This window comes from Bombina bombina, chromosome 2 (genome assembly GCF_027579735.1).
Source record: "Bombina bombina isolate aBomBom1 chromosome 2, aBomBom1.pri, whole genome shotgun sequence".
Classification (NCBI taxonomy): domain Eukaryota; kingdom Metazoa; phylum Chordata; class Amphibia; order Anura; family Bombinatoridae; genus Bombina; species Bombina bombina.
In genome coordinates this window covers 855,480,051-855,506,621 of record NC_069500.1, presented here as the reverse complement: position 1 = coordinate 855,506,621, position 26,571 = coordinate 855,480,051, and the positions used below count along the sequence as shown (strand labels likewise).

At 36.2% G+C, this 26,571-nt stretch overlaps 1 protein-coding gene across 1 annotated transcript in view; it reads left to right on the top strand.

Moving 5' to 3' along the window:
• The window catches only part of ADGRL3 (adhesion G protein-coupled receptor L3), a 1,741,359-nt gene that overhangs the window by 1,049,703 nt on the left and 665,085 nt on the right, over nt 1-26,571 (top strand). Inside the window, exon 8 of the mRNA XM_053703187.1 lies at nt 1,739-1,804. Within this exon, the coding sequence (XP_053559162.1) occupies nt 1,739-1,804 (66 nt within the window). The remainder of the gene's footprint in view (nt 1-1,738; nt 1,805-26,571) is intronic.

The following is a 26,571-nucleotide window of genomic DNA, read 5'->3' as shown; positions in this document are numbered from 1 at the left end:
TTTACTCCTCACATTCAGTCCTTGGCTAAGCCTAGCGCTTCCACCTTAAAAACCTCTAAAATTAGACAATTCCTTACAAAAGACGCAACTAAGATTTTAATCCACTCTCTCAACCTTTCCTGCCTCGATTACTGCAATTCTGTCCTCTCTGGTCTCCCCACCTGCCACCTAGCTCCTCTACAATCCATAATGAATGCCTCTGCCAGGCTCATCTTCCTTACACGTCACACTTCTTCTGCTGCACCTCTCTGCCAATCCCTTCCTCTTGCCTCTAGGATCAAACACAAAATTCTCACTCTGACATACAAAGCCCTCAACTGCACTGCTCCCCCCTATATCTTAGACCTTGTCTCCAGATACTCTCCCTCCCTTCCCCTTCGCTTTGCTCATGACCTCCTACTCTCCTCCTCTCTTGTTACCTCATCACACTCCCATTTACAGGACTTCTCCAGACTGGCTCCCATCTTGTGGAACTCTCTGCCTCGCTCCACAAAACTCTCCCCTAGTTTTCAAGCACTCCCTAAAGACTCTTCTGTTCAGGGATGCATACAACCTACACTAACCTTTCTTTATACCAGTTCCTCTTTTCCATCACTATCCCCTGAACCCCCTTAGCATGTAAGCCTAAGAGTCCAGCTGTTTGTAGATCACATTCTTAAGAGCTCACTTCAACAGTGCAACTCTTGGCAGAACCCTCTGCCCATTTGATCCATATAATTGTTTTGTTGTACTCCGCATTTTTTTATAGTGCTGCGGAATCTGTTGGCGCTCTACAAATAACCGATAATAATAATAAGTGTAGGGTGAAGAGAGCAGTGGGTGCACTTTTAAAATGACATCCTACAACCAATATACATATACGTATAGCATCTTACAATTGCCTATATTTTTGTATGTATGTGTTTTTCTATTAGATTATTAAGTATTTTGTCACAACCTTGCCACCTTGTCATTTGCGAGAAAAAAACTGTAGGGTGGAAATGTTTAGGGAATTACGCTGGGTTTAGAAAGAAAATTTCATACATGCCTATGAACAGCCCATTTTACAAAAAAAAAACAATTATGCTTTGTATTTTTTACTTATAAGTACAAATTTCTATGTGTTTTGTGCACATTCAGTGTATTTATATTACGATTTCCGCTGTGCATATTTAATACGAATTGAACTTGAAGCCATTGTTTTATAAAATGTATTTATCAAGCTACAAATGGAGCTTGATGCTCCTTGTCTCCGGCGAGCCTGAAAGCTTGCCGGAAACAGAAGTTATGAAGCATAACTTGTTTGCCTGCTCTGAGGCTGTGGACAGAAATGAACCCGATTGAATACGACCGGGTTGATTGACACCCCCTGCTAGCGGCTAATTGGCGCAAATCTGCAGGGGGCGGTATTGCATGGAAAATGCCGACAGAGTATGCTGTTGGCATTTATAGGTTATTGGTATTTAATTATAAAAGCCGACAGCGTATGCTGTTGCCATTTATCGATGTGCAGCGGACATGATACGCTACATTGTATCATGTCCGCTCGCACTTTCATAAATATACCCCCAAGGGTGCTTTCAAACAAATTTAAAAATGATTTATATGCAGAAAAATAAATAATGCAATCATAATTACTAATAATAACATACTTTCTTGAAGAAAATATTTTGGTTACTGTTTATTTTATTCAATAAAGTTTTGGACATGCTTATTTTTTTGTTAATATGCAATACATCATTGTTTGTCTTTTCCTCAGGTCATATTTCTTATATTCCTCCTTCGAATCATTTAGACTCAGATTTTGGGAAGCTGCCATCAAGAGGTAAGAGAAAGCATGGTCTCTGCTTTAAAGTGACTGTGGGATGATGGAACATCATCTATTCATATCTTGTTATGTATTCAAATAGACAAAACTAGATGAGGGCTTTTTTCTTTTACTTGTTTGGATATGAAATATGTTTTCCATATATTAATCCATTGTATATATTATTACCTGAGGCTGGTTAAATTGCACCTTTATTTTACAACACAAGATTTCAAGCAGGGCAGCACCACATTATAGACCAATGAACCAAGACCTTAAAAATAAAAAAAAAGAGTTTGGGAATATATATATATATTTTTTTAGTAATGTACAAAAGGACCTTGTTCTAACCACCTCTACAATAGTAAGCCTACCCTGTCAATGAATCTTGGTCATATAGGCTTAAACACTGCTGGGGTGGACTTTTGTAAACTCTATGTAGTGTTTTATTTATTTGTTTTGCTACTAATCAATGATGCCTTTTGACTTCAATAGAAAAACATATTTTATTATCTCTATGACCAGAGATTTTTATTATCTGGTAACCATCAAATGATTCAGAATGGGCTGTGATATAAAAGTATACTTATATTGTATTAAAACAATAATATAGATAGCAATGATATTTTTGACAGCCCTACAAATTGTTAGTATAATAAGCATTTGTTATAAAACAGAAGCATTTTTTTATTGTTGTGTATAATGTCGATAAGCAGTGTTTTATTGAATGCTATCATAACAGATATTACAAAGTATTTTGAAGGATAAATGCATTTGTCAGATAGTAATTATTTGTGCAGTTAGTTATAAAAACCTTAAAAAAAACTTTTTTATAATTGCTCTTTCTTTTTATTGTTTTCACCTAATATGGAAAAGCACTACCTAGACCCTTTGAAAAAACCATAGGCCAGGAGTTTACACCAGAAGTTACCATACTTTTTCATATGAAAGTGTTGTTATGAGTGTAATTGTACTTTTAAATGTATTTTTGATGTGTTTTTTGCAACTTTTTTATTAAAGGTAATAGTTAACTAGAGCTCTGAAGTCACGCAATCCCAACGCACATTAAAATCAATTGTGCTCAAGCAAACGTGTTTACTTTCAACTTTCCTACTTGCAAAAAAGCAGAGATAAACCCCTTATCACTCACACACAACAGTGCGCCACTCGTAATCTAGCCCTTAGTGAGATGTTTGGAACTGCTTTCTGACAACAAATCACTTATGTCTGTTTTCTGCTTAGTGATTTTGAGTGCCAAAGAAAATCCTCTGGAGGGGCCATAGTTTTGGCAGTTCTGCCATACATAGTAACTGGTGTATTATCTGATAACAAATTAATTTAATAGACATTGTTTTCTAAAATTGTCTCCCCTCTAATTTGTTAATAATAATCAATTTTACATGTTGGAGTGTATTTAATTGTTTTGAAACAACTACTTTACCATCATTTATATTTTGAAATAGCTATTTTGTCTGTTGTATCCCCACCTATACTGAAAATTTGAGTAACAAACATTTTCTCTGTTGAGAAGTAAAGGGAAGACAATAACACAGATTAATCTCCCATTGAGGGATATGAGGAAGAGACAAATTTTGTATGTAAAGTAGCTTTTTGTGCCTATTCATCCCCCAGCAATAATTAGCATTTCAATACCTAACATAGTTAACATTAGCAGGTCTGCTTTACTTGCAGGCTCAACCCATTGTTATGGGCATATCCTAGGTGATTGCTTTAATGAGCCAAAATAGTTATTTCAAATACAGAACTAAATATTAAGGAACAATGTCCCATACATTTAATACTCTGCAGTATTATAAAATAGTGTTGAACAAGTGTCATAACAGATTTGATCTATCCAAAGGAATATATTAATGAGATGTGCTTGATGACCATTGGTAATATGTGATTTATGTTAAGCAAATTGTTTGTTTAATGATTATTTTATATGGCATTAACACCAATGGCCAAGCCTGCTGTCTCGTTTTTAATCACGATAATTTTATTTTTATGCATATGCATTATGACATTTTTCAAATAATATCATGCTCTGATAACTGGGATGCACTGTTTGCATGTTATTTATGTATATTACTATTTTACAGTCTTAACATTAACCCAGTGAGATGAAGTGGAAAGTGACAGATCACTATTTTGTGCTTAAAAGGATAAAAAGGTCAAAATTGGAATGTGCTTGGGTGCCTGTGCATCAGTATTTAAACATTATACATGCTCAGACTAATGCTGAAAATTGTGTTTTCTATCTTCTTAATACAGTTCTATTTTGCATATTCTGTCCACACTATTTGTAATTGATCACAATATTCAAGAAACTACTGTGACCTTAAGGGGAATCTAGTTTATTTCCCCATTTAAAAGTATAACACTTGTAAGCTTTCAATTGCTTTAAATTGGGTTATGATAATAAAAACAATAATAAACCCTCAGCATAATAGCACAGCATACCATAGCTATTTATACACAAAAAAACACACAAAGTTGTATAGCAGCGCTTTGCATTTAAAAAACAATTACACTATGTGTGTTAAAAAACAGTCTTACTGCTCGTTGATCCCCTGGTATATAGTAGGGAACTATGACAATTGGAATGCAGGGTGGCTTTAATACAGATTGTATTGCTTCCCTGAATGCAGCCGCTCTCTGTGAATGTGTATTCCTCCTCACACAGGCCGAAGTAACGATTGTAGACTGAAAAAATAGGGAACAGCGCAAAGGACCAGATTCAAGGTAGTATTTTTATTCAATATGACAATCACGTAACAGTAAAGATTCTACTTACAAGATGTAAGTTCTTTAAAGCATTTTACAAATTATGTTGTGATCAAAAAAGTCCCACTCCGGTATTAGGTGATCCCCGGCTGACAGGAACGTCTTCCTCCCCCCACACAGCTGGGAACTCCTCCTGAGGTTCAAAGAGAGGTCAATAAGCTCAACGCATTTCCCCAGGCGTACGCCCGGGCTTTTTCAAGAGCAGAATACAAACTAAACAGCGTGTCACTATTTCTAACACAAAAACGATCCTAATTGGACAATACAAATAACCAATAGGACTAAGTTAAAAAATGCACACCCTCTTGCTAACAGAGAGCTATAAAATGCATGCTAGTACTTAAAGATCAATTTGTAACAGATAATCTGACAATTACATCTTAAAATTCATAATTAAATGACATTACATGTGGCAAATATATAAAACTTTAGAAGAACAATTTAGGAATACATTGTTGGTTAAAATGGAACAATTACAAAACAAAAAATGCATATAAGTAGAAATTCATAGCATTTTCATACACAATTAGAAATTATACAATATCTAAAATACATATAATAAGAACCGTAAAATTCTAAAATCATAAAAATTACATATGGGTAATAAACTGCAAACCTAAAACAATATAAAACAAAGTCATCAAACAATGTTAATATTAAAATAATGATAAGGAGAGGATTGATAAGATAATATACATGTGTCTCTTGATAATATTCTGAAATCTATTTTAGAGGCTCACACCATAAAGGGAAATATCAATGTGATAGTATTTAAAACAATAAAATATGTCAACACGGGTCTACAAAAATGCTTGTACATATAAATCTCTTAAGCTTAAAAATCCATTCTGTTTGTTTTTGTCTCAGTAATCTTAACCTATTTTTCTTTTCAGGTGGTATCCAGTCAATTATTTGAATCTCAAGACCCCTAGGGTCACTACCATGGACTAAAAAGAAATGATTGGGTACAATATTTTTTTTAAACCATTCTTGATATTATAGAGGCCCTCATTAAACCTAGTCCTTGTTTTCCTTTTAGTGTCCCCGATATAAATCAGGTCACACTTACAACGCAAAAGGTACACAGTATAAATAGTTTCACAGTTACATCTGTGTCTAATTTCAAATTGTTCAGTACCCTCTGTGTTTTTAAAAAGATTTCCTCTCTTCACATGTGAGCACATATTACATTTACTTTTATTACTTTGTATGTACGCATGGGGAGGGATAACCAATTACTTAAGGTTTTGTCCTTTCTTTGTTCCCTATTTCCTCTCTTATAGCCTTTTTTGTTTACTTGGGGCTAAATGTTTTTTTAAATTCTTATTTTTTCTGAAAGTGATTAGTGGTCTATCGCCCACTACATTCCCCAAAATAGGGTCTGATTTAAGTATACCCCAATGTTTATTCATTATTTTTTTAATAACCCTAGCTCCTTCATTGTATGTTGTTATAAAATGTGCTTGATTATCCCATATCTTGTTACTACTTATCACTTTTTCATTCTTCAGAAGTTTCTCTCTATCTAACTTAGCTGCTTTTACTTTAGCTTCCTTTAGAAGTTTGTTATTGTATCCCTTTTCTAAAAAAAATGTATCTAGCTCTTCAGCCTCTCTTTCAAAGGCAGATAATTTTGAACAATTTCACCTAATCCTAATATACTGACTTGCAGGGATATTTGATTTCCAATTTTTTAGGTGACCACTATTGGCATCAACAAAAAATGTTCCTATCAATGGTTTTCCTAAAATTCCTCACTATGACCTTATTATCTACTGGATTTTTCATAAGACTTATATATCCAAAAATACAATGCTCTCTTGGGAGCTAGTACCACTAAATTCCAGATCATAATTATTTACATTAATATATTCAGAAAACTGTGATAATGATAGTGCAGAACCTTTCCGTAAGATTATAACATCATCCATATATCTATAATATTTGATGATATTGCTCTTAAAGGGATTATAATTCCAAATATATTTATTCTCAAAATTATCCATAAAACGGTTTGCATGTGAGGGTGCAAATGTTGTCCCCAATTGCAGTCCCTTTTATCTGTAAATAAAATTGGTCTTCAAACTCAAAATAATTATGAGAAAGAATAAACATAATTGAATCTAAAATAAACTGTAAATGGATATCAGGAATATCATAGTACATAAAAGCCTGTTATATCGCGTTAATACCTTTCTCATGTTTAATATTGGTATATAGTGAAGAAACATCATATGTGGCCCACCAAAAATGTTCTTCCCACTGAATCCCCTCAAACAAATTTTATAGCTTCAGATGTATCTTTAAGAAATGCCTTTGTTTTTCTAACTAGGGGCTGTAAATAATAATTAACATATTTAGACAGGCTGTGACATTTGGAGCCAATCCCCAAAATAATAGGTCTCCCAGGGAGTTTATCCAGGCACTTATGCACCTTTGGTAATAAAAGGTGGGCACTTTAGGAGTGTTCTGTATAATGAAGTTAACCTCATCACGTGATAAAACCTCATGTTCTTTGGCTTTCATAATCATAGTATTCAGTTCTTTCTGTAAATCATCAGTGGGGTCCCTATCCAATTTCCTATAAACTAGGGTTGCACCGATACCATTTTTTTAAGACCGAGTACAAGTACCTATACTTGTTTTCAAATACTCGCCGATACCAATTACCGATACTTTTTTTTTTAATGTCATGTGACAGTTAACCAAGCACAATACAGACTAATTATTTAAGATTCCTTCTTTATAATTATGAAGGACTGTAACTTAAGACATTATGAAATAATAAAACAGTTTTATTTGTCATAAAGTTCACAGAACATGATTATAAATAAAAATATTACAATAAAATATATTAATAATAACAACAAATAACAAATATAAAATCACAACCAACCAAAAGTGCAATACAGTAAAAAATAGTAAAAATAGAACAGTGCACTGTTTAATCATGGGGAACAACACTATGGGCTAAATTACATTTGACTGGTAAGTTTTACCAATGCTATGCTAAAGTCTATGGAGTTGGAAATGTTAACAAAGCATTGATAAAGCTTACCAATCAAATGTAATTTAAATCTAGTCCTATAATTGCAGGATGAGTGTTCATTGGAATTAACTTAATTTTTGTCATGAGTACTCTTCCTGCAATTATATAAGCTAACCTATGGATGTTCCTCAGAGTACAGTATGTTTTGAACATCATTGTGCAAGATGAGAACTAGCAGTAAAAAAGGCATTTTAGCAATTAGAATAATTTTTCAAAAGTTAGTGGCAAGTTCTTTTTAAGGAACAGAACAGAAGCCTCTCTGCATGTTCAGCTATAAGTCTGTTTTTGCTATCAGTAAGGAGGTTCGACTCTAAGTTGAACAGTCTTTCACTTTCCACACTACTGCATGGGGCAGAAAGATATCTTTGGACCATTTTAGCCAGAGCTGGAAATCTCAGTTAACTGCCCAGTACTTCAGGGGTTTGTCTGAACGAGGTACAGTGATATCTCCTACAATAATACAAATAACAGCAATTTGTATTGGCAGAACAGTAGTAAACAATTTTTAGTTTAGTCTCCACTTCAGCTTAAAATGAAATGGGAACATGCAGTTTGAAAAAACGCCACAAGATAGCATATGGGTAGGAAGTGGAGGTATCGTTATAAGTATTGGTGCATTTGCACTAGTACAAGTACTTATGCAAATACTTGGTATTGATACTGATACTAGTATCGGTATCGGTGCAACCCTACTATAAACCAATGGATCTCCCAAAAGATTGTGGGCTTCGGCCACGTAATCACTCCTATTTGGAATCACCAGCCCACCACCTTTGTCAGACAGTCTTAAAACAATGTTTCCATTGGTTTTTAGCATATCTAGGGCCTTTCTCTCCCTCCAGTTTAAATTATCATTAAATTTATTAACTTTACATTTAGAAAGTTCTATATTGAGTTCTTCACAAAATAATTTATTAAAAACCAGTAACTGATCCCCCTGCATATTCACTTGGTAAAACAGTGATTTCCCTTTGAAACCCGTGTGGCGAATGGGTCTGGCTTCCTCATACTCATACTAAATGTAGTGGGAGATAGACCACTAATCACTTTCAGAAAAAATAAGAATTTAAAAAACCATTTAGCCCCAAGTAAAGTAAAAAAGGCTATAAGAGAGGAAATATGGAACAAAGAAAGGAAAAAACCTTAAGTAATTGGTTATCCCTCCCCATGGGTACATACAAATGTAATAAAAGTAAATGTAATATGTGCTCACATGTAAGAGGGGAAATATTTTTAAAAACACTGAGTGTACTGAAGAATTTGAAATTAGACACAGATATAACTGTGAAACTACTTATACTGTGTACTTTATGCGTTGTAAGTGTGACCTGATTTATATCGGGTGCACTAAAAGGAAAACAAAGACTAGGTTTAATGATCACCTCTATAATATCAAGAATGGTTTAAAAAAAAAACATAGTGTACCCAATCATTTCTTTTTAGTCCATGGTAGTGACCCTAGGGGTCTTGAGATTCAAATAATTGACTGGATACCACCTGAAAAGAAAAATAGGTTAAGATTAGTGAGACAAAAAGAAACAGAATGGATTTTAAACTTAAGAGTTTGAATCCTTCTGGTCTTAACATAGATTTGTATGTACAAGCATTTTTGTAGACCCGTGTTGACATAATTTATTGTTACTTTAATATTAACATTTGTTTGATGACTAATTGTTTGTTTTATATTGTTTCAGGTTTGCAATTTATTACCTATATGTAATACATTTTTAGGATTTTAGGGTTCTTTTTATATGTATTTTAGATATTGTATACTTCCTAACTGTGTATGAAGTTGCTATGAATTTCTACTTATATGCATTTTTGTTTTGTAATTGTGTCATTTTAACCAAATTTGTATTCCTAAATTGTTCTAAAGTTTTATATATTTTACACATGTAATGAACTTATTGTATGTCATTTAATTATGAATTTTAAGATGTAATTGTCAGATTATCTGTTATGAATTAATCTTTAAGTATTAGCATGAATTTAATAGCTCTCTTTTAGCAAAAGGGTGTGCATTTTTTAACTTAGTCCTATTGGTTTATTTGTATTATCCAATTAGGATCATTTTTGTGTTAGAAATAGTGACAAGCTGTTTAGTTTGTATTCTGATCTTGAAAAAACCCTAGCGTACTCCGAGGGAAATGTGTTGAGCTTATTGGTCCCTCTTTGAACTTCTGGAGGAGTTCCCAGCTGTGTGGGGGAGGAAGACGTTCCTGTCAGCCTTGGATCACCTAATACCGGAGTGGGACTTTTTTGATCACAACATAATTTGTGAAATGCTTTAAAGAACTTACATCTTGTAAGTAGAATCTTTGCTGTTGCATGATTGTCATATCGCATAAAAATACTACCTTGAATCTGGTCCTTTGCTCTGTTCCTTATTTTTTTCAGTCTATGATCGTAGCTATTTATACCTGGGTGTCAAACCTATACAGAACCTCACCTATCACAATCCAGATAATTTTAGTGTGGGGATAATGTGGTATTAATTGTTGCAATTGCAACACATAACTACAACTGTTTACTACTGTAATTGTATTTGCTATTCTTGATATCTGGCACATATATCATGCATATTCAGACGTTAAAATATTTCAGCAAAGTACGTTAAAAGGCACTGTTATTATACAGTAAGATTGCAATATATGTCAGTCCAATACTATTATTACTTCATTTTGAAGTTGGTAATTTGCAGAAAGCTATTATATCATTTTAATACTTGTCATTGACACACCAGAGGGATTGATATATGCTTGTATTTAGCTTATTATGACTCTCTCCAATATAACCACATGTGATTATATTTTCAAGTATTATTCAGCAGGTGTATTCAATACATAAGCCCTATGATCACATCTCTCTCCCATTGAAGGAACTACTTTATTTACAGCCATTACGGTACATCCTTCACGATAGTACAATAGTGGCAATCTAGTATAGCATTCTAAGAGATCACAGTTCACTGCTGTACTAGCAGCACAGTTTACACTCAACCCCATGTCGTAATTTTAAAGTTGCACCCTGTTTTTTAGTTAAACCTTAATAAAAGTTATATTTTAATAGTTTATATCTTAGTACCTAATCTCATTTCCTGTAGACAATGCCATTTTAAGCCAATTAACACATTGAATTAATTATCCTTGGAATCCAATAAATAAGCAATAGTCCTGACATACCCCCAGTAGTGCCATTGGTTTTCTTTCTATAACTATAAGTATAATTATGTTATTTATTCCACAAATGATTTTATATAACTTCAATTAAAAACACCAGAAATTGTATATATTATTAATGCAAACAGCCAATTTATATGCCAATTTATCTGAGCTGAAATAAACTCCTTATTTAGATACAATAAGGCAAACTCATATATATATATATATATATATATATATATATATATATATATATCTACAAATAACTTAATACACACCAGATAGATTTACTTACAATAATAAGCCTGACTTAGAGGTATGCAATGCAAAGGACCATTATCTAGCAAATAAGATTACTTAGCATTAATTATGACTAGTTTTAAACTACACAGGATTATGAACATAATCTTGAAATACAAAGTGCCCTTTATACGTTACGAGGTAACCAAATTGAAGTTTTAGCTTTTAGGGTTTCATGTGGGTCATATAAGAAGGATTTACTCACTATGCGCAAAGGTACAGGTCTCAAAATTGTTATCTTCCTTTGTTTAAGAAAGTGTCCCAAAATCGCAGAGAATATACTTGGCACCAAAACCTGTGTATTTTTCTCTCCAAAAATGTATGCTTCTTTGAGTCTGACCCTTGTCTACTGTGTAGATAAATAATCCCTCCTCCTTTTCTTTAATCATTCCCACAAGAGTTTGATAGGCCCTCCGGAGCTTGTCCCTGATCCGCTCTTGGATCTGAGCATTGTTTGGTTATTTGGGAGACACCTCCCTGATTGGCTTATTTGGATTTGCATATTTTCTAATAGTCAATTTGTTTGGCTGTTATACCATTTCTGAACTATTGGTGGCAGCAGATACCCAGAAATGCAGTCTCATTATCAACACTGCTAATAGTCTAATATCTAACCTTTAAAATATTTATTAAATACACTTTAACTTCCAGTATTAACACACCACATGTTTGATGTGTATTGGATTATGTCATACTATTTACCCTGAGTAGTTCAATATTAAACATGAATATACTCCACTTATGCCTTTTAAACACATTTTAAGATATTACATTTTCTATGAAAAGATTTAAAAGGGTTATAATAACTTCATCATGGACTCAATTACTTTCTCAGTTATCATCTTAATATCACATACATAACTTGAGATCAGATGTAATTTCACATAATTATATCTATACTGGACTATTATCCCATATTAATACAAATATTGCATATATGTACATCTCTTGCTGAGTGTATAAAACATATGATATTTATAGCACCAATTATATATGTACTTATTACATGCCTGAAAAATATAAGAATATGGTATCCATTTTGAAACAAGTTGATTAAACAATTTACATTGATTATATAGCTACTTATTAGGTTCAGCAAATATTTATCTAATATGTTACTGTCAGGCTTTTCATCTCAGATCCACAATTCTATACAATACTGAGGTATATTTTACTTGAAATTTAAACATAAGTTGTACTTTAAAAATTAATTTCAAAGTTACAATGCAACATGTGTTTCTGCTTTCTCCTGCTATTTTCCATTTAGATGTACATCTGAGCTTCGTGTATTTGACTCAAGCAGGTACCAATTTGTATCGAATTGTAAATGGTCACTTCCCCCTGTAAGATTGGTTCTTCCCTGCCATACACTTAAGCCTCAAAGACCCATCTCAGACATTATGTATTATTGAAAGAGAGCCCTGTAATGAAAATCTCTTTGGAATAAACTCCCTTCACTAATTGAACCAAATGTTTTTCCTTTGTTCTCACTTGTCTTGAACAGCAGTGAGGTGGGGTAGGGGTCATAGTGAGAACAATTCATGTCAAATTAGATATTAGCTCAAATGAAATATCAAATAATGTTGTATATCTGTAGTTTATTTAATGTTACTTCACAGGTACCCTGACACATTGTAACACTAATATACCCTGAATAACCCTTCACATGTATATATTAAAAGAGGACAACCTAAGGTATTAAACTTTTCATGCAACCATTTTACCACCAATCTATGCCAAATTTTGAAGAAAAAAATGTGATTTTTTTTGACACACATAGCAATTTAAGAATACATGTACTGTCAAAGAACACCCCAATATGTGGTCAGCAACATCTCCTGAGTACAGTGATACCACCCATGTATAGGTGTGTTGGTTTCTCTGGGGGCTAAAAGTCCTTATTTTTAGGGGGCTGATTCCAGTTTTCCAACTTGGAATTTTCACATCTGGTCATCATGCACCCATGTCCTATTTGGGACATTTTTATAAGCCAACCAATGTAATTTACCCCCATCAAACCATATATTTTTGAAAATTAGACACCCTAGGTTATTTGATATGCTGGTATTTTAACACTTTCCCAGCACTACTTCAACCACCAGTCTTTGTCAAACTTTTGGGTAGTAATTTTTTTGTGTTATTTGTTCACACACTTTAGGCATGGATTCTCAGTTCCTGTAATGTGTTACTGTCACAGAACACCACAATATGTGTTCAGCAAGATCACACAGTGAAACCACTTAAGGTTTGTTTTGGGGGTGCAATGCCAAACTTCTGATATGTGTTTGTGATTTTTTTTTTTACATTTGACATATCTTCTTTGCCTATATTCTTTTTGGGGGTCTTTTTACATACCCCAATTTATTTGCTTGCCATGAACGTGCATACCTTTGAAAAGCTGACACCCCAAGGTATTGTATATGGATTGTTTTGATGCCTTTAATGCAACGGTTTTAGCCTAAAAACATTGAGAAAGTGTGTGGTGGTAATTTTTTTGTTTTTACACACACATTGATTTTTTACTGTGATTTAAGAGAGCCTGTTGTAAGGTATTGCAAGAAATCACTCCAGGTTTTTTTCTGCAAGACCTGAGTACACCCATGCCCCCCATGCATAGGTTTGCCAGGATTTTGGGAAGGTACAGTTACAATTGTATGACTTGTAATTTTAGTTGAAATTGAGAGTATTTCTTCAGATAGGCCTATCTCATACCCCAATTTTATTTATTGCCATGAAAGTGTATATATTTGAAATGTTGACACCCCAAGGTATTGTGTATGGATGGAGTGCTTTGATGCCTTTGATGCAACAGTTTTAGCCCAAAAAATTGGAAAAAGTGTATGGTGGTCATTTTTCAATTTTCATTTTTACACACACTTTGCTTTTTGACTATGATTTAGGAGAGCCTGTTTTAAGTTATTGCAAGAAAAAATTCCAGGTTATTTACTGCAAGACCTCCTGAGTACACCCATGCCCCACATGCATAGGCTTGCCAGGATTTTGGGAATGTTCAGTTACAATTGTCTGACATTGCTTTTTGACTATGATTTAGGAGAGCCTGTTGTAAGTTATTGTAAGGAAACACTCCAGATAATTTTTTCCCTTGTACATGCGGAAGGCCTGAGTATACCCAGTCTAGCTCTTACAGAGCTTATACACCTTTACACCATACCTGGAGCGCTTGGAAGGAATGTACTGCTTGAATTCCAGCCCTCCTTTATGCTTCATCAGGGATTTATCCACGCATATATTCCTTCCAGGTGTATAAGCCTCTGCAAACCTGGCAGCAAAGTGGGTAATCAGGGGGTGGATTTTATACAGCCTGTCAAACTTGGTATGCTCCCTAGGGGGGCACAGGCTGTTGTCGCCGAAGTGCATGAAATGTAGGTAGAATCATTCCATACCTCTTCCTCGACATACACTGGGATCAAATAGGGGTAGAGCATATGGGGCTACTGCTCCAGTAGGAGCGGATGGAGGGCTTCTTTATGATGCACATCAGCAAAGTCAATGTCCAGAATTTTTTTTTTTAATTCTGGCACATCAATGGGGGCCCATTGCTGCTTTGCCAAACAATAGTCAGACTTTGCAGCATGGAACTGATGGGCATGTAAATTAGTTTAGGTGACAAAGTTTTCCAATACATCATCGCAGAGAAACACCTCCATAAACTGTTGGGGGCTAAATCCTGTGACATCCACATTGATTCCAGGATTTGCAGTGAATGGTGGGATATCTGGCCTCTGGCGATGAGGCGCTACCCACTCCTCAGCAGCAATACCAGCTGGAGCAACACATCTCCTTCTGGCATGGGGCTAGCAGCCACAGATACATCACTATCTGTTGACATTGTATCTAGTGATGAATCTGAGCACCTGGCAGGGTAACTATTAGGGTCTGAGTCAGGCGTAGAGGACTCTGACGCAAGGATGGCATATGCCTCCTCAGCGCTATGCGTCCTCTGTGACATGATCACACTCACTTTATTTAGTGATCTGTCACAACAAAATTACTTAAAAAAATTAACACCCAACAACATGTACTTACAGCAAAAAAGTGTGCAAGAGCCAGTAATGTATAGTGATCACTGGCAAGATAGGGGTTAATGGCTCTGAAAATAGCCTTTGGGTCTCACAATTTGTACATAAAATAACTAAAACTAGCTAAATGGCTCTGAAAAGAGCCGTTGGGTCTCACAAAAAAATTACTAAAAAAAACAATTAACCCCTAAAATAATGCACAGACAGTAAAAAAAAAAAAGTGCTGCTGTTCAAGAGCCAGTGATTTATAGTGGATCACTGGCAAGATAGGGGTTAATGGCTCTGAAAATAACCTTTGGGTCTCACAATTTTTACAATTATTCAACTAGCTAAATCTCTCTCCCTAAACACAGGTCTCTCTCTCACTAAAACACAAGTTAGGAAAGGGAGGGAGATCCACACTGGTCAGAGTCAACATGATCAGACAAATGGGATTTTTTGTTATAACAAATTTAATTATAGGGGCAAGCTCTGATTGGATGACCCTCACCTGCCCCTATGATGAGGCAGTCTAGGGACACCTTCAGAAGCCCCATGATGCACTGCCTTTAGAAAGGCAGCGCCATCTTTTAAGCCACATGGGCTGTGGGGGAATGGTCTATATGGTCTTTTATTTCATATATTTTTTTTAATTATTATAATTTTTTAACTATTATGTACTTTACTGAGTGTCTCAAGGCACTCAGAAGACAGGCAGAGCACCGGAAGCCTGCCGATGGCTTCTGAACAGGAACAGTGTTGCAGGATCGCTGCAATACTGTTAGAGTGGATGAAAGTGATCGCTTACAACACTCATATTCCTGTAGGACGTGCTATGTACGTCCTTGGTCGTTAAGGACCATGTTTTTGTAGGACATACCTAACACGTCCTTGGATCTTAAGGGGTTAAGGTATGTGCATTGTTTTTTTTTAGACATTATGCTATTGCAATCTAAATAGACTACAATATAGTGTACTTACCTAATCAATGATATAATAGCATCTAGACATGTTGCAGGTACGTTTAGTTACTCCACTGAAAGGTGTGGTTAACTTTTATCCAATGGGTATTGAGTACACCCTTTTTAAATTAGTATGTGAGTTAAACTTTTTAGCAGTAGTGAGCCGAAACACATATACTGTCTATTCTCGTTCTTGTACCTATTTCCCTCCATGGACATTTTAACATTTTGCCAATAAATGTTATGTTTTATATATATGCTTGGTGTTTCTGCCCTCCTTTTTTTTTGTTTGAGTTTACTACGCCTATTGGAGCAGCACAACCTTCACTGTGATAGCCATCTGTTTGGCTCTATTGGAACTTTTGTTACCGCTGTTGTTGGATACCTGTATTACTAGTGATTCACGATTCCCAGCATCCTGCACGGATCTACAGGGTGAGAGTGGAACTTCCGGGTTTTGCGCTGTGAGTGGAGGTACCGAAACAGCACACTGGTGCAACGCTTCCATCTGGACCACCCAGTCAGTGAAAGGAGTTTATCTTCCATGCTGACAACTGGGCTTATTGACAGAGGCATACCGGACGGGGCAGACACCATTGCCATAGGAGATAGTTTTGTAAGCTGTGCATACCGCAGCCAAAGAGGTACATTCCTTTTTCTGTGACTGCCTTACACTTACACCTACACAGTAGGATTTTTATAGTCAGTTCCTGATATTTACACTGTTTGTCTTAAAATATCTATTAAAATTTCTTCCACTTAGGCAGCACTGCTGGGTTTCTGGATATTGGCTTTTTGAAGGCTAAAACCATGGAGGGTTCACAATTTTACTCTTCTACCGGTAAAAGTATTTTCAACTAGCAATTCTGATTTTGCATTAAAATACTTATTCCAGGATATGGACAAACTGTGTGTTAAAGAAACTAAACTACAGTGGGACATTTGAGCCCTGGGGAATTACATAGACCTTAACATAGTACCCAGAGGTCTAAGGATATCCAAATATCCCACCTTTGAGGTGGAGGACACTGAGTTCTTTAATTCTTGGAATAGCATATTAAATTAATGCTCTGCCAGATTAATGGTTCTATTAGTGGCTTATAAGATCAAATGACTAAATTGTGTATGAGAAAACATTAATGTGATACAAACTGAATTGAACAAACGTAAACATGAAGTTGACTATCCCAGATTTGATGAGGTTCTTAGAAATCTGTAGCAGACACTAAAATCACAGTAATGAATATTAAACACACAACATATCTGTGAGATCAAGCAGACTATGATACAAATACAGTACATGTCTGTAATAGAAGACAAAGGTTTAACACACGCAGATATCTTAATAGAAACAGGAGCCGTGGCAGATCACGTAACAGAAACCAGGGACAAAGGTCTAATTGTAGTCACCATGTGGTACATTTTCAGATAGTGACGCCGAATCTGGCAATGAACGGTATAACTCAGATAAAGAAACAGGAAACAAAGATAAACCAGGCATTTTAAAAACCACTCAGGACACTACAGTTCAGATGAATCTGGCACACAATACTACTGCACAACCTTCTGTAAGATCCAAAGAAAAAAATAAATACAAAACTACTACTAGTAGCACTTCTAGTGGGTTAGATTCCAATGACATAGGTGCATCATCAATTCTAGGCCAGGAACATAGCAGTGGCCAGTTGAATCAGGTTTTTCCTGTGGTCCCAAGGAACCCCCAGGGGGAGGGAACACTCAAGCTCAACAAAATAGATACCCCTTAAGGGGAACGAAACCAACCAACAAATACAAACCCTCAGTGTAATAAATTTGTCTAATACTGTTTTAAGTGATTCTCAGATTAAACTACTGAGTCTAGGCCTTGGGTTTGTACCTATGACTGGGTTTGATTTATTTAAGACCATACTAGATGTGAACCGCTTGGTTTGTAATATTACTTTGAAGAAACACTTTTCAGATTGTAATAGAGACCCTATACCAGATTATGTCAATCACTCTGGCACAAAAATGGCTAGGATAAATTTAAATACTGATTTTTCTTTTTCTGAGACCTCTGATGTTATATCATTAGATAAAATGACCAGAGATGGATCTAGAAGGCTTCAACCTTCTATCCAATCCACAGCAGAGGTCCCCTTATCAAAAAAATCTTTAACAGAGTAAAAAAAGATTTCAAGATTCTTTCTTTTATTAAAGACACAAAAAGGTCTCAAGATAATCTTTCAAAATTAGAAAGACAAGCCCTGAGGGGTTTACAACAGAATGAGAATATTGTGATCCGGGGCGACAGATAAAGGGGGGTTCTGTTGTGGTTTTGGATAGACAGGTTTATAGAGCAGAAGCCTTATGTGAGTGGAATAGGATCCCTGTTTGAACATGTATCTGAATGGCTTGATGCCATACCTTGCCCATTGGTTCAAGCACTTCCTAGCTATTTACAAGATACCAAGCATGTGCTCAGAGTCATGAACAATTTACAATGGGATTCCACTCACAGTTGGATGACAGTTGATATTACTGCCCTATATTATTCTATACTCCACGAGCTAGGTCTCCAAGCTTTGGGATTTATCTTAACCAATTACTCTACCCTGAATCCTGACTTCCAGAAATATGTGATTGAGGTAACTGGCTTTTTGCTATGTCACAATTATTTTGAGTTTGAGGGGGGGGTTTTATCGCCAGAGGTGTGGGACAGCGATGGGGGCCAAATTTGCCCCCTCATATGCCAACCTATACATTGGTTGGTTGGAGCTGTCCCACATCTACGGAGATGGGAACCCCTTCAGGTCCAATATTTCTTACTTTGGTCGCTTTATATTACCTACTCTTCATCTGGAAAGGTTAGACAGATGACATAGCTGAATTCCTCACCTATATCAATCAGAACAATCTCAATCGCAAATTCACATGAGACAACTATCAATTTCCTTGACATTACCTTAATAGGTACCCTAGCAGGATTGAGAGTAGCATCTACAGAAAGCCTATAGCGGGTAACTCTGTATTACGTGCAAGGAGCTGTCATCCCAAAAATGTCACATATTCAATAGCCAAAGGACAGATGATCAGGGCTAAAAGGAATTGTTTAACTAATGAAACATTTGTAGAACATCAAAATGATTTACTTGATCGCTTAGATAAGAGGGGATACCCTAAAAAATTGGTCAAATGGGCAGCTCGAGAGGTTCAGAGTATTGATCGCCACATACTTAAGGAAAAGGAAAAGAGAAACATTACACATAATTAGGGTCAGGTTACATTTGTAACAGATTTCAGCTCTGATTACCAGTCTATCTGTGATATTGTGGAAAAAAACATTTCAAACTACTTGTGGCAGACGATAAGCTCATTAATTGTGTATCTGAAGGCATCAGATGTTCCTAATGCCGGAATAAAACTTTGGGTAACTATTTACCTCCCACAGTTTTGAGCAATCCTCGAGCCACAATGAGTTCTTTCTTAACATCTAAAGGTATGTTTAGATGTGGGAGCAATAGATGTAAAGCTTATGACTTTATTACTATTTCTGATGTATTTACATCTACAGTCACACATCAATCACTTGACATCAACTACTGCCTTAATTGCACATCCAATTATGCTATCTATTTGATAACTTGTATTTTGTGCAATATCCAATATGTTGGATTCACAACTCGGGACATTAGGTCCCGTATCAGGGAACACTTGCCCACTATTAATGTGGGCAAGTCCACTTTACCGATAGTACAACACTTTGTCATTGAGCACCAGAAAGTTCTTTCATTCGTTTATATGGTTAGCCATAGAGCATATACCCTACCCCAAGAGGGGTGGAGACAGACAGAGGCTCTTAGAAAAACGTGAGATGCTATGGATATTTGTTATCCACCAGGGTTCCTCTGGGTTTAAATGCAGAATACAATTTAATTAATTATTGGGAATAGTTTGTCTTTCTCTCTTTTCTTCTCTTTTCCCTTTTCTTCCTCCCCCCCATGCACCCTTCTCCCCCCTTATTTCTCATTCCTTTCCATCCCCTTCACCCCTCCTTTCCAAACCCCTCCCCCCGCCCTCCTTTTTCTATCTCATTCTGTTGACCCATAACGCGCAATATACCATCTTTCATATTTAATATGAAGTGTTTAAATGACATTAGTTTTACTATTTATCATGTGTCATATCATGTATTGTTCATATTTAGATTGCATCTATGATATTAGTATCCTTCTCTTGTGATGTTTTACTTGACATTTGACTATTTGCACAGCTATCATTGTAGCCTATCATATCTTTTTCAGTTGAGAGTTTTATCTATTGTGTAATGTTACTTACCTATTCAATGATATAATAGCATCTAGACACGTTGCAGGTACGTTTTAGTTATGTCACTGAAAGGTGTGGTTAACTTTTATCCAATTAGTATTGAGTACACCCTTTTTAAATCAGTATGAGAGTTAAACTTTTCAACAGTAGTGAGTACGGCAATAAGCCGAAACGTGTATACTTTCTTTTCTCGTTCTTGTACCTATGTCCCTCCATGGACATTTTAACATTTTGCCAATAAATTTTATGTTTTATATAAATGCTTGCTGTTTCAACCCTCCCTTTTTTTTGTTGGAGTATACACATATTAACACCTACTTATATATTTTGAGTAATAACACAGTCCCCATAGACCGCAATGTAAAGGCACTGTGCTGGTTTTTTTTTTTTTCTCTAACACCCCACATCAACACACTTTAACCCCTTAAAACTGCTTTGTGCAATTATATTTAAATATTTAAATAATGCACAAATATTTTATTATTAAACAGAAACAATACTCTTTATTTTTTTTTGGGGGGGGGCAATTGGGGGACATTTTTAAAATTAACCAGAGGTCAATGTTTGATGTTTTTTACTTCAGGCATTTGCCTGTACGTCTTTACAGAGGTTAGCCCTGTCCCCTTTCCTTGACACCCTTTCTCTACCACTCTGGAAGCTACTGTTTTCTTCTCTGAGGCATCCTACAGACTTTTTCTCCACCATTAGTCTGAAATTTCAACCTTCCTTACCCAGGAGGTTCTATGTACACTCATAAGAGCTGCTAAGTGGGTGAGGAATGTTAATATATTTTTTTTTTATATATGATTATTTTTTGGGGCCTTCATTTCTACCTTATGTGGGTTAATAGCTGAATTTAAGGGTCGTTCTTTGTAATTTTTTTAATTAATACAATTATTATTTACACTGTGCATTGTCAGTCATTTCTATACCCCCAATTAATATGTCTGACCCATGAGAGGAACCTCCAGGGATTATGCATTTTAGGGAAAATGAACAGCATATGTTTACTGTTTGTTTTGCAAAACTGTTCCAGTGGACCAAATTAATCAGTTATGTGCTAATTTTGTTCCATGTTTCCAATTTCCAAGCTATAATTCTGTTAGCTTTCCTGGCAGACATTTAACGCCCATGTCTGCCTATATGATCCAAGGGGATAAATCAGATTTTTCACCTGAGTTTCAAAATACCTTACAAAATAACTGAGTTGTTTGCAGCAATTTCCAGACCAAGGAAGTGCAAACATAAATCTGTAAATTTAGCTCATCCTCCCTGTCACTCACAGGGGGACTGAGCATCTAGCTCTGTTACCACCATGTTTACAAACAACTAACTCTGAGTCTCTTTCTGAGTCTTCTGAGGGTGAAATTTTATTGGATGATCCTGAACCGTTAACTGAAATAGAGCCCGATTCCACTTTGGAATGTAGAGCGGTTCATAAATGTTTCTTTTATAAAACTCTGAACACTTTAGAAATGTCAGAACAGAATCCAGAAATTTCAAAATATGTAAATTAGTTGAATCAGGTTTTGAAAGTTCCGTCAAAACTTCCTAAGGTGTTTAAAGCTCCAGACTTGGTTACAGATTATATTTCTAAAGAATAGAAGACACCAAACCAGGCATTCCTAACAGGTTTAAGAAGAAAATAATCTGACTGCCTGGGAGGTAGTTCCTAAGTATATTGAGCTATTTCCAGGATTATCCCCATGGAGGATAGTTCCTCGTTTAAGCACCTAATGGACCGATGCTATGAAAATTATTTTCTCAAACAGCTCTTCTGCTTAGACCAGCAGTTGCAATTACTCGTGTGGCTGCTGCAGCATCCTTTTAGTGCAATTCTCTTCCTCAGAACAGTTATGAGGATATCCATAACTGCATTAAGGTCCTTAAGATGTCTAATGATTTCATGTACAATGCCTTTTTTGACATCATTAAAATTGATGTTAAAAATATGTCCATTGCTTTTCTGCTAAGGAGAGCTTTAAGGCTTTAAATCCTGGTTAGCTGATATGGTCTCTAAGAATAGACTTTTGTTCATTACCTTGGAGAGTAAATTGCTTTTTTGGATCAGAGTTAGACTTTATCATTAAACTGTTACTGGAAGTAAAGGAGCTTTTCTTCCTCAGGACAAGAAGTCTAAGAAAGGGAAGATATAAGAAAACTAATAATTTTCGGACTCCTCCAAACCTCCCCAGAAGCCAGGATCCTCCTGGTCTAAGAATAAACAGATCAAAAAGCCCAACTCTAATCAGAAATCTTCATGAAGGGATTGCCCCTTGTCCAGAGGATTCTCTGTTAGGAGGCAGATTTATTTGATTTCAGAAGGCCTGGCGCAGATCAGTTCAGGATCCCTGGGTCCTCAACATTATTTCCCAGGGATACTGCATAGGATTTTGCACCAAGCATCCCTGTGAACGGTTTTACTTTCTCACGTTCCAAAGGTTGCTGAAAAGACAGCTGCCTTTTTTCAAAGCGTTTAGGATTTAGAGAATTTGGGAGTAATATAACCTGTCCCAGCTTCTCAACAGGGAAGAGGTTTCTATTCCAACCTCTTTATTGTTCCAAAGAAGGAGAACATCCAAATCTAGACCTAAAGACCCTGAACATATTTGTCTGAGTTCCTTCATTCAAGATGGGGACAATCCGTACCATTTTGCCCCTGGTTCAAGAAGGTCAATTTATGACAACCATAAATTTGAAATATGCTTATTTACACATCCCAAATCACAAAGACAATTTCCAGTTTCTAAGAGTTGCGTTTCTCAACAAGCATTATCAGTTTGTGGCTCTACCATTTGGTTTAGTCACTGCCCCACATATCTTCACAAAGGTTTTATGGAATCTCCATTGCTCCCTTTTGGACAACATCTTGATCCAACCCCAATCTTTTTCTTTAGCATCCTCTAATACCCAGAAGGTAGTTTACTTCCTTCAGGAGCATGGATGGCACATAAATGTTTTCCAAGAGTTCTTTATCCCTATCTACAAGGGTAGTCTTTCTGGAAGTAATGATAGACTCTGTTCAAATGTGCTTGTTTCTAATAGAGACTTACAATGACAAACTACAGAAGAAGTGTTATGTGAAAGGTGTGTGCCTTCAGGGGTGCCTTCATCTGGAGTATTGTCTCCTATTTTAACATGCTGCAGCATCTATATTAATATAAATGAAAAAAGGCTGTCAACGCAATAAGGGACTAAGTACACTGTAAATAATGCTATGACAAGAGAATCATGCCCAAATATTCATAAAAAGACATAATAGATCCGTAAAAAAAGGGTTAAGCAGAAAAATATATAAATAACAGTGTATTCAAAAACAAGGAAAAGTTCAGAAGGAGAGACAATGTATACTTGATTGTAGAGTCTCACAATAGACCATATGGGAGATAAAGGAGAAAATAATAGTGAAGACTGTTAAGGTGAATCTTGTGTGACAAGAGGAAAATTACTCACACTTCAAAGAGCTATATCTATGCGCTTAGGTAAAAGGCAGGTAGGTGCAAAGCTCCACATTGCTCAGCAGAGGCTCTCAGCAGTGGTTAGAAACGATCCAATATTCACAGGTTAAAAGTATAACATTTATTAAAAAAATCAAAGGACTACATGTACAAACTGCATCTGTCAGGGAATAGGCTGTACAATCACCATACCATTTGTGGCCAAAGACTCTCAGCATATGAGACAGTAACAAAATTCTAACTTTAGATACAAATCTTTGTATGGTCCTGTGAAAGTAATATCCAACATACATTTCACTGGCAAGACGCCAGCTTTTTTCAAGAATAATCTGTGTCAATGACGGTTGGGTATTAACAGTGCGAGATTGATCGTAGGTAAAGCACACTAAAAGTAGAAAGTACTATATCAAAGTAGAAAGCAAATATCAAAAAATAATAAACTCTATTAAATAAATAAAATAATTAAATAAAAACTGTGAAATAAAAAAAGGCCAAAAGTCTTGTAGTGAATGAAATCCTCCCAGAACTGATATTTGATATTTCCTGCAGCTGATTGTACCACTGTCTGTGGTGCTGTCCCAAGATCAAAAATTTAGCAATAAAGTTAGCTTCTGGGTCAATAATATAGTTTTCTGACAAAATGCCGACAGACATTTGGCCGACAGCATTCTGTTCCGACGGACATTTGGCCATGCAATAATATATTATATTGCCCCTTTAACCCCTTAATGACCGAGGACGTGCAGGGTACGTCCTCTAAAAAAAGGCAGTTAACGCCTGAGGACGTACCCTGCACGTCCTCAGTCTGGAAAGCAGCTGGAAGCGATCCTGCTCGCTTCCAGCTGCTTTCCGGTTATTGCAGTGATGCCTCGACATCGAGGCATCCTGCAATAACACTTTCTGGCCATCCGATGCAGAGAGAGCCACTCTGTGGCCCTCTCTGCACCGGACATCGATGGCCGGTATCGTTGGTGGGTGGGAGCCGACTTGGGAGGCGGGTGGGCGGCCATCGGTGTGATCTGGAAGGTGGAGGGGGGCGGGATCGGGGGCGGAGCCTTCGGGGGCGCGCACGGGCGCGCGCGCTTGCACGGTGGGTGGCGGGCGGGCGCGTGCACGGGGCGGGAGCGGGTGGGAACCGCTACACTACAGAAAAAAAGTAAGAGTAAAGTGTATTAAAAAATGAAAATAAACATTTAAAAAAAAAAGCATTTAAGCGATCTGGAAGGGGTGGGGGGTTGGTATTGGGGGGGGGGGGGAAGCTACACTACAGAAAAAGGAAAATTTTTTAATAAAAACACATATTTTCACTAAAATGGGTACTGGCAGACAGCTGCCAGTACCCAAGATGGCGCACATTAAGTCAGAGGGGGAGGGTTAGAGAGCTGTTGGGTGGGGGATCAGTGAGGTTGGGGGCTAAGGGGGATCCTACACAGAAGCATATGTAAATATGCTAAAACAAAATGCACAAAAATGCACAAATTTTCCTTTTATTTTAGTACTGGCAGAGTTTCTGCCAGTACTTAAGATGGCGGGGACATTTGTGGGGTAGGGGAGGGAAGAGAGATGTTTGGGAGGGATCAGGGGGTCTGATGTTTCAGGTGGGAGGCTGATCTCTACACTAAAGCTAAAATTAACCCTGCAAGCTCCCTACAAGCTACCTAATTAACCCCTTCACTGCTAGCCATAATACACGTGTGATGCGCAGCGCCATTTAGCAGCATTCTAATTACCAAAAAGCAACGCCAAAGTCATATATGTCTGCTATTTCTGAACAAAGGGGATCCCAGAGAAGCATTTACAACCATTTGTGCCATAATTGCACAAGCTGTTTGTAAATGATTTCAGTGACAAACCTAAAATTGTGAAAAATGTAATGTTTTTTTTAATTTGATCGCATTTGGCGGTGAAATGGTGGCATGAAATATACCAAAATGGGCCTAGATCAATACTTGGGGTTGTCTACTACACTACACTAAAGCTAAAAATACCCCAAAAAGCTCCTTACATGCTCCCTAATTAACCCCTTCACTGCTGGGCATAATACACGTGTGGTGCGCAGTGGCATTTAGCGGCCTTCTAATTACCAAAAAGCAATGCCAAAGCCATATATGTCTGCTATTTCTGAACAAAGGGGATCCCAGAGAAGAATTTACAACCATTTATGCCATAATTGCACAAGCAGTTTGTAAATAATTTCAGTGAGAAACTGAAAGTTTGTGAAAAAATTTGTGAAAAAGTGAACAATTTTTTGTATTTGATCGCATTTGGCGGTGAAATGGTGGCATGAAATATACCAAAATGGGCCTAGATCAATACTTTGGGATGTCTTCTAAAAAAAAATATATATATGTCAATGGATATTCAGGGATTCCTGAAAGATATCAGTGTCCCAATGTAACTAGCGCTAATTTTGAAAAAAATATGTTTTGAAAATAGCAAAGTGCTACTTGTATTTATGGCCCTATAAGTTACAAAAAAAGCAAAGAAGATGTAAACATTGGGTATTTCTAAACTCAGGACAAAATTTAGAAACTATTTAGCATGGGTGTTTTTTGGTGGTTGTAGATATGTAACAGATTTTGGGGTTCAAAGTTAGAAAAAGTGTGTTTTTTTTCCATTTTTCCTCATATTTTATAATTTTTTTTATAGTAAATGATAAGATATGATGAAAATAATGGTATTTTTAGAAAGTCCATTTAATGGCGAGAAAAACGGTATATAATATGTGTGGGTACAGTAAA